Source organism: Esox lucius, chromosome 11, assembly GCF_011004845.1.
Source record: "Esox lucius isolate fEsoLuc1 chromosome 11, fEsoLuc1.pri, whole genome shotgun sequence".
In the NCBI taxonomy this organism is placed as follows: domain Eukaryota; kingdom Metazoa; phylum Chordata; class Actinopteri; order Esociformes; family Esocidae; genus Esox; species Esox lucius.
Genome location: NC_047579.1, coordinates 29,536,568 through 29,549,037, shown reverse-complemented (window position 1 = coordinate 29,549,037; position 12,470 = coordinate 29,536,568). Strand labels below are relative to the sequence as shown.

The window sequence follows — 12,470 nt, the reverse complement described above, 5'->3', positions numbered from 1 at the left end:
GTTTATATTCTTCAAACCCATCAGAAATGTTGGTATCAATCTAATAAAATGTATCCTAAAACAACTAGACTACAACAGTCAAACTACTTTTTATGTAGCACAGCATTAACACACATCAGTTTGTCCTAGAATGTAATTAAGTTGCAACATATATTTTACACCAGTTCCCACTTTTTCATGGCCACCAAAGCTGTCAGTGCAGTTCATTCAATTCCTTATACGCTCATTCTTCTGTCTACTTTAGTTGGTTCCCTCGTGCCCTTCTTTGTTCAGGATGTGATTTTGCTGTCTAATGAGCATAGGCAGAATTGTAGCAAGGTCTTTTGTGGCTCCAGCAACAGCTGGCAGGGAAACAAAGAAAGGGCTATATGTCATGACAATAGGGCAAAACTCACTCAAGAGGCAGAGAAATAAAATGTCCCCTCCTGAGGTGTTATGGTGCCAGGTACAAGTGCCTGGCAAGGTTGTCTGGTCCACGGGTTGACCTTCAGAGGCTTGTTCTTTGATATACTCCATGTCAGGCATGCCATGACCTGAGCCTAGGGTGGTATCCGTTGGTCCCCCTTTGTCTATGATCATAAAATACAGGAAATAAGCGTGATTCTTTTCAGAATCAGAATCAATTGTAGTTCCACCAACTTCAAGGAAAGTATTGAGGGCTTGTAAAAGGTATTTTCCTTCAGGAACTGGTGGGAATTTCCCTGTATGCCTGGTTCAGTCTGGTGTCTTGATATTCAGTTGGCAACTCTCACTTTGTGTTCCTTCCCTCCTGTTTTCAACTGTTTGGGGTGTGTGAGTACAGGTGGTGGATGGAAATTGTCATCATATTCCATCCCAATTAATAGATTACATCATCACATGCAAAAAAAATCACCACAACATACTTCAGGTTATATCACAAATCACTTAAAAAAAATTAAAAGGCACACCATATATAAAATAAATGTAAAAAATGCAATTGTATTATATTAAAACATGCTGATCATAGAATATAAAATACTTTGTTGGGCTTGAGCAAAACATAAGTCATGTCATTTGTGGCACATGTACCTAATGAAATAAAGTAGTACAAAGTATTTTTGCTTAGTTAATTCACAGTGCTGATATTTATGGCCACTAGATGGCAGCAGATACTACTTAATTGCATAATAGACGTACCAGAAGACAGAGTTAAACATTGAAGTTTAAACTAACTCGAAAGTTTGCCATGTTTTCATCCAGTGACACAGCCCCTCCCATATAATGAATACCACTATATTCCTACGCCTACCAAAGGTCACGTTTGATCTCAAGATCAATAAAAAAAAAATTACCTTTCCTTGAATCTGCTCACCATGTTCCTGAAGCTCATTCAGTGGATTACTAATAAGAGACAAGGATGCAAAATTAATACCACAAAGCATAGTGTGAATGTCAGATAAAAACCTCTTATAAGATGCGTATCAGGAAATGGAAAAAAAAACGGCCATATTGTAACATTAATGTGCATTCAGCTTAGGAACTTTGAAAGCTGATTAGATTATATTATGTTCCGAGTCCTAAAGTCATTTATTTTTCATATATTGAGGGGAGATAACGAGAATTTACAGTCATCAACTGACTCCAGAATAGCTTTTATTTTTTTAGGTTACAACATGAGCAAATGTCTTTGCGTTGCATATCGACAATAATTACAGAACTTTAGTATGATTAATCAGTGAAACTGCTCTTAAGCCTATCCCTACATTTAGATAGATCCATATACTATATATTATGACTCTCAAAAGTATTGACCCTACTTAGACTTTTTCACATTTCATTATTTATTTTATTAAACTCAAATTTGATTTAATTAGGGTGTTTTTGCCACTCATCAACACAAAAAAAGGTGAATAATATAGTAAAGTGAAATGTAAGATCTAAAATTGTTCTAAAAAATTATAGATTGCAAAGGTATTCCCCCATTTAGTAAATATTTGGTAGAGGCACTCACAGCATTGCACTTTTGGACACAGCACTTTTTGCACATTCTTCTTTGAAAAATTGCTCAAGCTCCATCAAGTTGGATGGGGACCTTTGGTGAACAGCCATTTTCAACTCTTTCTATATATTCTCAATTGGAGTTAGTTCCAGGGTTTGACTGGGCCATAACAGGACATTTTTGGTTTTTAGCCACTCCATCAAATCTTCATAAGCTTTTCAGGCCCTGACGCAGAGAAACATCCCCATAACATGATGCTGCCACCACCATGCTTCACAGTAGGGATGGCGTTCTCAGGATGATGTGCAGTGTTAGGCTTGTGGCAAACATAACACTTAGCTTGAACACGAAAAATGCTGGCTCATATTCTTAATATTCTCTTTTCAATTACAGTTGAACCATTTGGATATTTGGATATTCATTGCCTAGGAAATCATCTAGAATCCTACCCCTGATTTGTGCTTTTGAAGGAACTTATTCCGGAATTGAATTTGTATGTTCCTTTAAGATATAGTTTTTTTTGTGGAATTGTACTAACCGTCTGTATTACCTTCCAGAAACAAGTGTATTTGACCTGAAATCATGTAAAAACACCTTAATTCCACAAGTAAAATCAATTCAACTACCTACCTGACTTCTACAAGACATTTGGTTGAACCACAAAGTCATTCAGGTGTGTCATGGCAAAGGGGTGGATACTTAAGCAGTTATTTATTTTGTATCTTACAATTGTAGTTAATCTAGAACAATTTAAAGATTTTATTTTCCACATTCCACTGATTGTTCTCTTAGAGTTATTTGTGTTGATCAGTGGCAAAACAAATGAAATGTATTTCAGTAAGTTAATGTTGTAACACAATAAAATGTGGAAAAGTCCTATGGGGGGAAATACCATTGAGAGCCACTTTACATTCAATATTAAAGGGATAGTTCGAAGATGGGAAAAAATGCAAATAATCAGCTAGTCTTGTTTAACAGACTTGTTTAGCAGATAACTTGGTGGTAGAAGCTGTGCAGGGTACACTCAGTAAAGACTTGAAGTCCATGCCTTGAATGTGGTAGTATAAAGAATTATCTGTGGATTGGGGATCTAGGGTTTTTGAATATGTTCAGGGCCTTCTTAGGTCTTGGATGACAAGGAGTCCTCTGTGATGAATTTGGTCATTCCCACCACCCTCTGAAGGCAATTGATTGCAGGGCGTTCTCAGTGGCATAGCTGTCAACCTTTACAATATCTGAGGGCCAACAACGCATTCCTCTATTCATATGACTGTGTTTACAGATTGAAGTTGACTGAGAATTCAGTGTGTGTTTTGGACTAGGTTAAGCCATTATCGGGAAATATGTATGTTTCTGACTAGGTTAAGCCTTAAGGGGAAAGATATATGATTTGGACTAGGTTAAGCCAGTAAGGGGAAATATGTATATTTTGGACTAGGTTAAGCCAGTAAGGGGAAATATGTATATTTTGGACTAGGTTAAGCCAGTAAGGGGAAATATGTATATTTTGGACTAGGTTAAGCCAGTAAGGGGAAATATGTATATTTTGGACTAGGTTAGGCCACTAAGGGGAAATATGTATAGTTTGACAAGGTTAGGCCATTCAGGAAAGATATGTATTTTTTTTTTGTCATCACCCATCCACTGTAGGTCTCTGACCTTTTATAGGCAGTGTCATGTTATTATTGTAGTGTCGTCTAAAACTTAATTATGGTGTTGCGGTACAGAAGGGTCTAAGCATGCATCCCTGAGTTCCCCTCATGTTGCGGGACCCTCGTGTTCTCTCAAGTTCCTGGGGCCAATGTGCACTCAATTCCCTGGGCCCCATTGTTCTCTCAGGTTCATGGGGTCTATGTTCCTGACACTTAGAGATAAGGGAACATAAAAACTCTCTCAGCTGAAGCCTTGCACCACCCAAGCCATTCCAGGCAAGTGTCTTTATGGCAATAAAAAAATATATAATAAATATATATAAAATGTTTAATTTAATTAAATAATTTAATTTACAATAAAAATAAATACACACATATCTCTGCTTACTAGGTCTATTTTGACCCAGGACCCCAGGCCAGTAGTTGGTGGTGGCAGTAAATATAAATAGATTTAAGAAAAGATAGATGTACAGTATGCACTGTTAATATTATTGTGTTAAACATTTTCTAATATTTATATACTTATAAGCCTAAAACAAGGGGCTTATGATTTCTTAACACTTTTTGAACAGAAAGAGTTGAAAGTCAGAGGGGAGACTCAAACCTAAACTGCAGTGTATACTGTATATGTGTGTGGGAGGCAGCTGCTGGACTGCTGGCCAACCTAACATACTACCTCTCCTATTTGATGTCTAAACAAAGGTCAGTTATTTCCATTACAAATGAAACAGGGGTTTTAGAAACTGGTAACAGTGTCCTACTCCCACTTAATGTACTTGTTCCCTAATCATCTTCTATTATTTATCTATGTAGGTGTTGCTTTGGCCTTTCAATCTATATTTGGCCTTTCAGTCCATCAAAGACCAAGAATGGAACCTTAAACATTTGTTTTTGTTTGGAAAGTTCCCCCCGACTTCGACCACAAATAACCATAGATAAACCATAAAAGATGAGCAGCAAGGCCTGGCGGGGAGATTTCAGAGATAATAATAAAAATGGGCTTACATAACACCATATGACACACTGGAGTGTGTGGAGATGTCTATAAAATATCTTTACTCAACCTGTAACGTTTTACAATAAGAAAGACAAACAGGAAGAGAACATAAAAAGGAAAAAAGGAAACGCATACTGACACAATCAGAAGAGTGAATGGACAGAACACTTGTTTACCGAACCGTTCAACATCAAGAAGCTGGTTTGACTTATAGCGGTAGGTGGCAAACATTGACATTGTAAAATCCGTGCAGGGAAAGTATGTGAATGACTCATTTTTCACGCATTTGATATCGTTTGAGAACATTTATCACCACCTCCCTTTGTCCCTGGAGCAGGATTCGTATTTGTTCATGAGAGCAGTGACAACAGTAGGAGGATCGTTCCCCTTCACGAAGAGTGTCTTATCAAGTCTAAGTATTTTCCTCCAGTCTCTCAGGGGAAGTACCAGCCGACCTGTCCTGGACATCTGCACAGGAACTTAGAGCAGAGTACAGACAAACAAGTCTCACTGACTTCTCGAGTAAACATACACACCGCAGTGTTCTGAGGTTTCACAGAAGAGAAACAGAGGACGTCAGGAGGACAAACCAACACATTAGCTCAAGCTATCACCTGTCACTCTTCCTGTACGCCCTCTACTGCATCTCAGGGGGTGCTGAACCTGCTCTGTCCTGGGTGTATAGCTCATCTCCGTGGACAGGCGTCCCAGACTGAGGATGAAGCAGTGTGAGGTTTCGGACAGCTGTCACGGCACTAGGCCTCAGAGGAATCAGACGAAGCTGGTCTGTGGACTTCTGTTCTGGGTCTGTCTCCTCACCGTCAGTCAAGTGATGTCCATCACCCTCCTCTTCATCGGTAAATCAGACAAACTGGTAAGACTGTTCACTTGCATGGACTAGTGAATGCTCTGGTGAAGTATTCACCTGCGCCTTTGTTGAAAGTCGTTAATTACCTGAGCGTAGGATGAGAGACGTTTGTCATGGGAAGTTAGTTGAAGATTTTCTATACCCCGTTTTGATTGAAAGAGAGTCCTGGAATATTGTGGGGCATTAGTGGAATAAATTCTGTCTCTGAAATGTATTGTGAGTCTCTGGAAAATCTAAGCTTTGGATGTGATCTGGCTGTTGCGTCAATATTTGTACAGCTGTGTACTGTAGTTGCGGTAACATCTGCCTGTCGCAGCTGTCATGAGAACGATCTTAGTGGTTTCAGTAGCATCAGAGACCTCTGAGCTCCTCCGTTCTTCAACATAAAATGCTGAATTATATTGTGTGTGTCACAGGCAGAGTTTACTCAGATTGAGATTTTTGTCTTCATCCATTTTTACAAACCAAATTAATTGTTTTGACATTAGATTGTTTTCACTCCTGGGCTGATTGGTCAATATTAGTGAAGAAATGTGGGCTGCCAGTGTAACAATCCATATTCATACTGTTTGAAATAGCTTACATTAGAGCTAAATATTAATTCACCGCTGAGGTGTAATCTGTTGCTACTTACAGAATAGTTACTGACTGGAAATATCAATGTAAAATATCAACATGATGTTTCTCCCTCCCGCTACCAGGAAAATCTAAGAGCTCCAAAATTGGACCTTTCCCTGATAAGATAACCACAAGATATTTTGATCTCAAAACAAGTTTTAAAGGAACTGTACAAAGTTTCCTGATTTCAATATAATATTACTCATAAATAATTAAATTAGGAGTGAGAAAAGAATCATCTTAAGAACTGTCAGGGCACACCTTGGAAAGAGCAAACTTGTTTACAAGCTTGAGGTGGGGTGGTTTTGAAAAAAGTTATTTGGGGATGATAGTAAAATAGATTGAAACAAGTCCTACACAAATGTTTAGTACATTTTTTCCTCCTTCAATTTCAGATACCAGTAGTGTTTTCATGTTGCCGTTTTGATTCAGTACTTCACAATAATAATAGCAGATACATAGATTATTTTAAGTAGAATCCAGACATTTGAATGCAGCTCAGTAGGGACCAGTCCCTTGCAACTCTGTCATCAGTCCCACTTCCTCTCTATCTGACTCATCAACCCCCCAGCTTTCAGGCAGTAGAGGACCCAACCACCAACCTAACCTCATCACAGGGAAAAGTGACATGCTATGACATCATACCCAGATGTAGGGAAATGCCATTGTGCCTTTTGTAACTCTCGTCTTTCTCCTTTTCATTATATTCTTTCTCAGAAACAAAGATTTTAATCTCAGATTTTCTTACTTAAAGTCATGGTATATTCCAACAGCAATAGATGATACTAATAAATAATAATAAAACATTTAATTTGTAAAGCATTTTCTAACACTCAAGGCACTGACATTCCAAAATAAAATAGTAAAAAAAATAAACACAAATACAATACCAACAAAGAACATTGTAGGTAGATGACAATCAAAGCTACTGTATATGCAGGTGACCAGATCAGGTACACATGAGAAAAATTTTAACACAGGTTGTTGAAACATTTTCTTAACAACTCAGTAACAGTTAGATTTGCCTGAAACAATGCTGGAGACCTAGACCATGATGGCAGGCATGTTGAACAGCCAAAAAGCCTCACAACAGATTTTTTGTCTGCTGTGGGCCTGCTCAAGAGACCTATTGATATGTGCAGCAAGTTAATATTTATTCCCAAATGTACCAATGTAAAACAGGTAAGATTGAAGATCATTTGGACATTCCAACAAATGACTGCCTTTCGGGAAGTATTACTAACTAACAAAGAAAAAAAAAAGTTTCCTTACCGAAAGAGGTGAATCTAATGTAAGCACTTAAGGTTGAGGCTGACAATTTCATCCTGAGCCATACATCCTTGTGATAGAGGGAATTTTTGGCAAGCTTCACAAAATGTTGAAACTGTTGAACTATTTCTAGCCGTTCTGTCAGTACTGGTGTGTATTGAACCATAACCTGACACAGACAGACCCTGTGACTAATAAGTAATGTTGTCCCTCTTCACAGAGAGCAAGCCCAACCGTCGGTCCAATAGTCACATTTGAACCCAAAGGTATGTCTGGAAGAATGGCCCCACTGAGTTTTTCTGCGTGGTCTCAATTGATTCATGTTCATATCCAATCCACATTGCTAATGCCAGTTTTCGACCTATCATCCGCAGAGGTGAATGAGTCCGGGGTAATCCACTGGAAGACACAGCCCATCAAGATCCCACTCCTCGATCTGAACAATAACGGAAGTCTAACTATACTATATGATGGTACTTACTTTTTGTACCTCCAGGTGACTCAAACCAGTGCACTGTTTTCATCATGTGATGTCAAATTGAAAACGACTAATAAGGGAGTCCTGCTGGAGGGAAGGATGACAAACACCTCCCTCAGCACAGGATTCCTGGGCAGGGCTGTGAAGCTAACAACGCCAGACATACTGGAAGTCACCATCTCCCCTGTTTCCAAAATCAACACAGGAAACACTGCCACATACCTGGGCGTTCTCATGCTAAAAAACGATACAGACAATGAAGGCTAGATCTAGGAGTACTTTTCTTGGTGATGATTAAATGCATCCCTCTAACCCTCCCCTGGGATTCAGAGGTCAATTGGGAGTCAATGGATCATCCCACCACAAGAAAATGCTTTAATGGTGAAAGACACAATTGCAAGATACAGATAAATTCCATTCTCCAGATTATCCAGGTCATTCGTTAAGCCCAAACAGTTTTAAACTATGACAATTAATTCATAATTCTACTAATGTGTTTGGTGACTTTGGATTGTTTCCATTTTCTGTCAGAGAATGAATGAATGTGTTTAAAGTAGTCGTTCATATGAGTCCTGGGCTACAGTGTTACTTTATCGTCTTGTCTGGCTTGTAGCTGATAGGGTTTTATTATTTACAGTGAACAAAAATCCTACAAGTGACAGAAGATACTTGCATGTATTCATGTACACAGGTTTGAAAAGCAAATGCACTGACTTAACATATTTGTGTTGGATTTTCTCTATACTGTATTGCTTTATGTTATATATTTCAACTTATTTATGCCTTTTATAATATAATATTATTATTATGTTATTTATTTTGTATATCTATACTGAAGGACATTTTGAGTATGTATATAACCAATGAATGTACATTATGCCAATGTGTGACTGACTTTATAGTGCCAATAAATTAGGAAGAAATCAACGTTCTTTTAGGAATACGACAACCGAATGTTCTTCTGTTAAGAAAACACTGGAACTTATTCTTTTTTTTTTTATTAATAAATGAAGTACCATATCTGATTTCCTTGTTTGGCATTTACTTAATCTCCAAATTAGATGTTTAGCAACCTAATTACAGAGGACTAATTCATGTTGTGAAACTAAACCACATCAAGAAATATAACGTTGTCATCCAAAGCTGTGGGGGGCGAGACAAACCACCAGTTTAAATCATTACCAAGCAAAGTGAAATAAGGCTTGTGACAAGGTGTAATGAAAAGCTGTGACTCACTGAACCATGAGACCCCAGAGAGTTAGCGAAAGTGAGCTGTCATGACAAATGTCCCACTGTGCTTCTTGGTTGAAAAATACACCGCAGCCCCTAACCCCCCCCACCCCCCACCTTAACTATACTGTCGAGGAACAGACCCTCCAGAATATGAGAGAACGCAACACCACCCCTGATGGTGGAGACTGTCAAACCGTTATAAAACAGCCTATCATATCGGTGATATTGTTTGTCATGTCTATGTGTGAGATATGTGGGAGCACTGCATCAGTCATCATCATAAGCCAGCCACAACACAGTTTCCAGTCGTCAGATCATTCACTTTTCCCCACTACAGTGATAAATTGACATCTTTCCAACCGTTCTGCATTAGCTGTTACAACCACAGGTTCCGATTTTGCTGATGAGTTTTGTCCCGGATGCTGTCCCACGTACACAGCGATCAGGGAAATGTCTGTGTTTCTGCACGGACGCTGTCCGCTTCATCTCTAATTTCCCTGCACTGAGACGTCATCCTGACAGTTTCATCTGATTATTTCTCTCTCTTTCACTCTCTCTCTCACTCTCTGTTTCTCTCTTTTAAATCACGTTTAATCGTATTTTGGTTTGCGTAGGTGTTTACTGTGATGGGGAGGTCTCTGACCCAATAAACTCTGACTCTCTCTTCCTTTTTTTACTCATCTATCTTTCTCTTTTTCTGTATCTCCCTCACTTTTCTCTCTTTCGGTTTATCTCTGTTTCTTTTTCCCTTTATTCTCCTTTTCTCTCTCTCTCTCTCTCTCTCTCTCTCTCTCTCTCTCTCTCTCTCTCTCTCTCTCTATATATATATATATATATATATATATATATATATATATATATATATATATATATATATATACATAAAAATATACACTACTGTTGAAAAGTTAGGGGTCACTTACTGTAGACATATCTTGTTTTCCATGAAAATATAGATGAAATTATTTAGAATTGGAAATCTCACAAAATGTATAGGAAAAATAGTAACTGACAAGGTTAGAAAATAATGATATTTAAATCATTTAAATTGTGACCTTCATTCCTTGCTTTCATTCCTTGCTTTTCATCATAGTTCTTGCATATTTTGGAGCTGTGCTTTGAGTCATTGTCCTGTTGTAGGAGGATATTGGCTCCAATCAAACGCCATCCACAGGGAATGATAGCCTCCCTTGTTCAAGATCCCTTTTAATGTATCCTGTACAAATCTCCCACTTTACCAGCACCAAAACATCCCCAGAACATCAGATTGCCTCCACCATGCTTGACACATGGCGTTATGCACTCCTGTGGTATCTTTTCATTTGGTCTGCATCTTCTTTGTGATCCGAACAATTCAAACTTAGGTTTGTCTGTCCATATCACTTTTTTTCCGATCTTTCTCTGTCCAGTGTCTTTGTCCTTTTATCCATCTTAATCTGACATTTTAATGGCCTGCCAGAGATTCCTTTTTTTTGCAACTCTGCCTAGAAGATCAGCATCCTGGCGTCACCTCTTCACTGTTGATGCTGATAGTAGTGTTTTTCAGGTACTGTTTAATGAAGCTGCCAGTTGAAGAACTGTGATGCGTCTGTGTCTCAAACTAGACACTAATGTATTTATCCTCTTTCTATTCTAGTTAGGGACAGGTTGCGCTGTTCATTGTAGGGAGTAGAACATAGTGTTGTACGAGATCTTCAGTTTCTTGACAATTTCACATTTGGAATAGCCTTCATTTCTCAGAATAGACTACAGAGTTTCAGAATAAGGTTCTTTATTTCTGGTCATTTTGAGCCTGTATTCGAACCCATAGTTGTTGATTCTCCAGATACTCAAATGTATATAAAAATTATATAAAAAATAGTCATTTACAAAATATGGTTACACTTTATTTTGAAAGTTCCAAAAATTTGCCTTTAGAGACTCTACTGATTGTCTACACACAATCTGTAAAATGTTAACTATCTATTAACCCTAACATCTATCTATAACCTAATTCTAACCTTAACACACCTTAAATCCTATTCTAAACCTAAACCTAACCTTAACTTTAGGAAGCAGTTGTTTATCAACTGATAGTTTGTCGAATGTTTTTTGATAATATTATTACCTATAGAACAACTACAGATGGAATTTGGGACTCTCAAAAGAAAGTGTAACCCAAATTATTTCTGATCAATATATGTTATTTTAATGCACAAAAAATTAGCTTTTCTTAAAACAAGGACATATATAAGTGTTTTTAACGGTAGTGTATATCTATATATATATCTGTATATCTACATAAATATATAACTATCGTCATTAATTTGCAGTCTCTTTCTCTTTATTTCCATCTCTCGATTTTTCAATAACGCAATAACTCCGTCTCCCACTCAAAGACAAATTACATTGAAACACACAAATGAGATCAACCTGATTTCAGGACAATGTTTGCCATGACAATGTTTATGGAGAGAGCATATAAAATCATATAACCAACATACTGAATGTTACACAAGACATCTCACATTGCGGAACACATTCATAACAGCATGTCCTTTTAAGTCACATTTTCATAGTCACAGAGCATACACCTTTTTCACATTCTAAAAAATGTTCTGTTTTACTGTAAACAGTAGCTCAAATGGAATATGTACAGACAAGAAATAGGATACAATGACGTGTGCTCTGTTTTGTTCCATGAAATGCTGTTTTATTAGGAGACACCGGGGGGCAGTATTTAGCTTAAATTGGGACAGAAATGTCATTGCTTCCTTACATTTGTTTTACAACAAGCTACAAGACTGATATCTGGAGTTGGTGTTCCCAAACATTTTTAGTGTTTGGGACTGCTTTTGTGATAGCAAAAACACCAGGGACCTCACAGAATCAGGCCTTAATAAAATCTGACTGACTGATTGAAAAAGAACAGTATCAACATTAACATGTTTAAATGTGTATATTTAAATGGGTTTGTTTGTAGGGGTGAGTGCATATGCGCCCAGTTGAGTGAAATTAGTGTAGATTGTCAGACAACTCGTGTCTAGCAATCTGATGGCTTGCATATAGAAGTGAACCTGGCAATCTGTCTTTGATCTGGGCCATGACAAGCATCTCTAAGCACTCAACGATGGGTAAATGTCATGTGGCGACATAACCAGAGGAAGCTTGTCATGCCCTAACCCCAACCATTTGCCCTAAGCTTAACCATACCCTAACCATTTGGTGTCACTTTGGTCAGCCTCAGAGTCGGACAGCAAGAGCATCTGGCCTTCTGGAGCAGCAACAGTTTTCTGCCTTGATGTCAGCGTAGAATGGGTTTAGGTTGTCTGGGTGGAGACATCGGTTAGCGCCATGAAACTCTGAACATGTTCTAGTTTGTATTCTTGAAGCAGATTTGCAGTGTCCTCCTACAT

At 38.0% G+C, this 12,470-nt stretch overlaps 1 protein-coding gene across 1 annotated transcript; it reads left to right on the top strand.

Annotated features, from left to right (window-relative positions):
- The first annotated feature begins 4,968 nt into the window (after positions 1 to 4,968).
- tnfsf18 (TNF superfamily member 18) lies at positions 4,969 to 8,569 on the top strand. The gene is made up of 3 exons (XM_034295433.1): positions 4,969 to 5,483; positions 7,585 to 7,630; positions 7,739 to 8,569. Exons 1-3 carry the CDS (start codon positions 5,328 to 5,330, stop codon positions 8,107 to 8,109), a joined length of 573 nt encoding a protein of 190 aa, XP_034151324.1. The 5' UTR covers positions 4,969 to 5,327; the 3' UTR covers positions 8,110 to 8,569.
- The last annotated feature ends 3,901 nt before the right edge of the window (positions 8,570 to 12,470 follow it).

Coding starts and splice junctions, on each gene's coding strand:
- tnfsf18 (XM_034295433.1), top strand. CDS start 5,328: ATGAAGCAGTGTGAGGTTTCGGACAGCTGTCACGGCACTAGGCCTCAG. Junction 5,484..7,584: donor TCGGTAAATCAGACAAACTG/GTAAGACTGTTC, acceptor CCCTCTTCACAG/AGAGCAAGCCCAACCGTCGG. Junction 7,631..7,738: donor AGTCACATTTGAACCCAAAG/GTATGTCTGGAA, acceptor TATCATCCGCAG/AGGTGAATGAGTCCGGGGTA.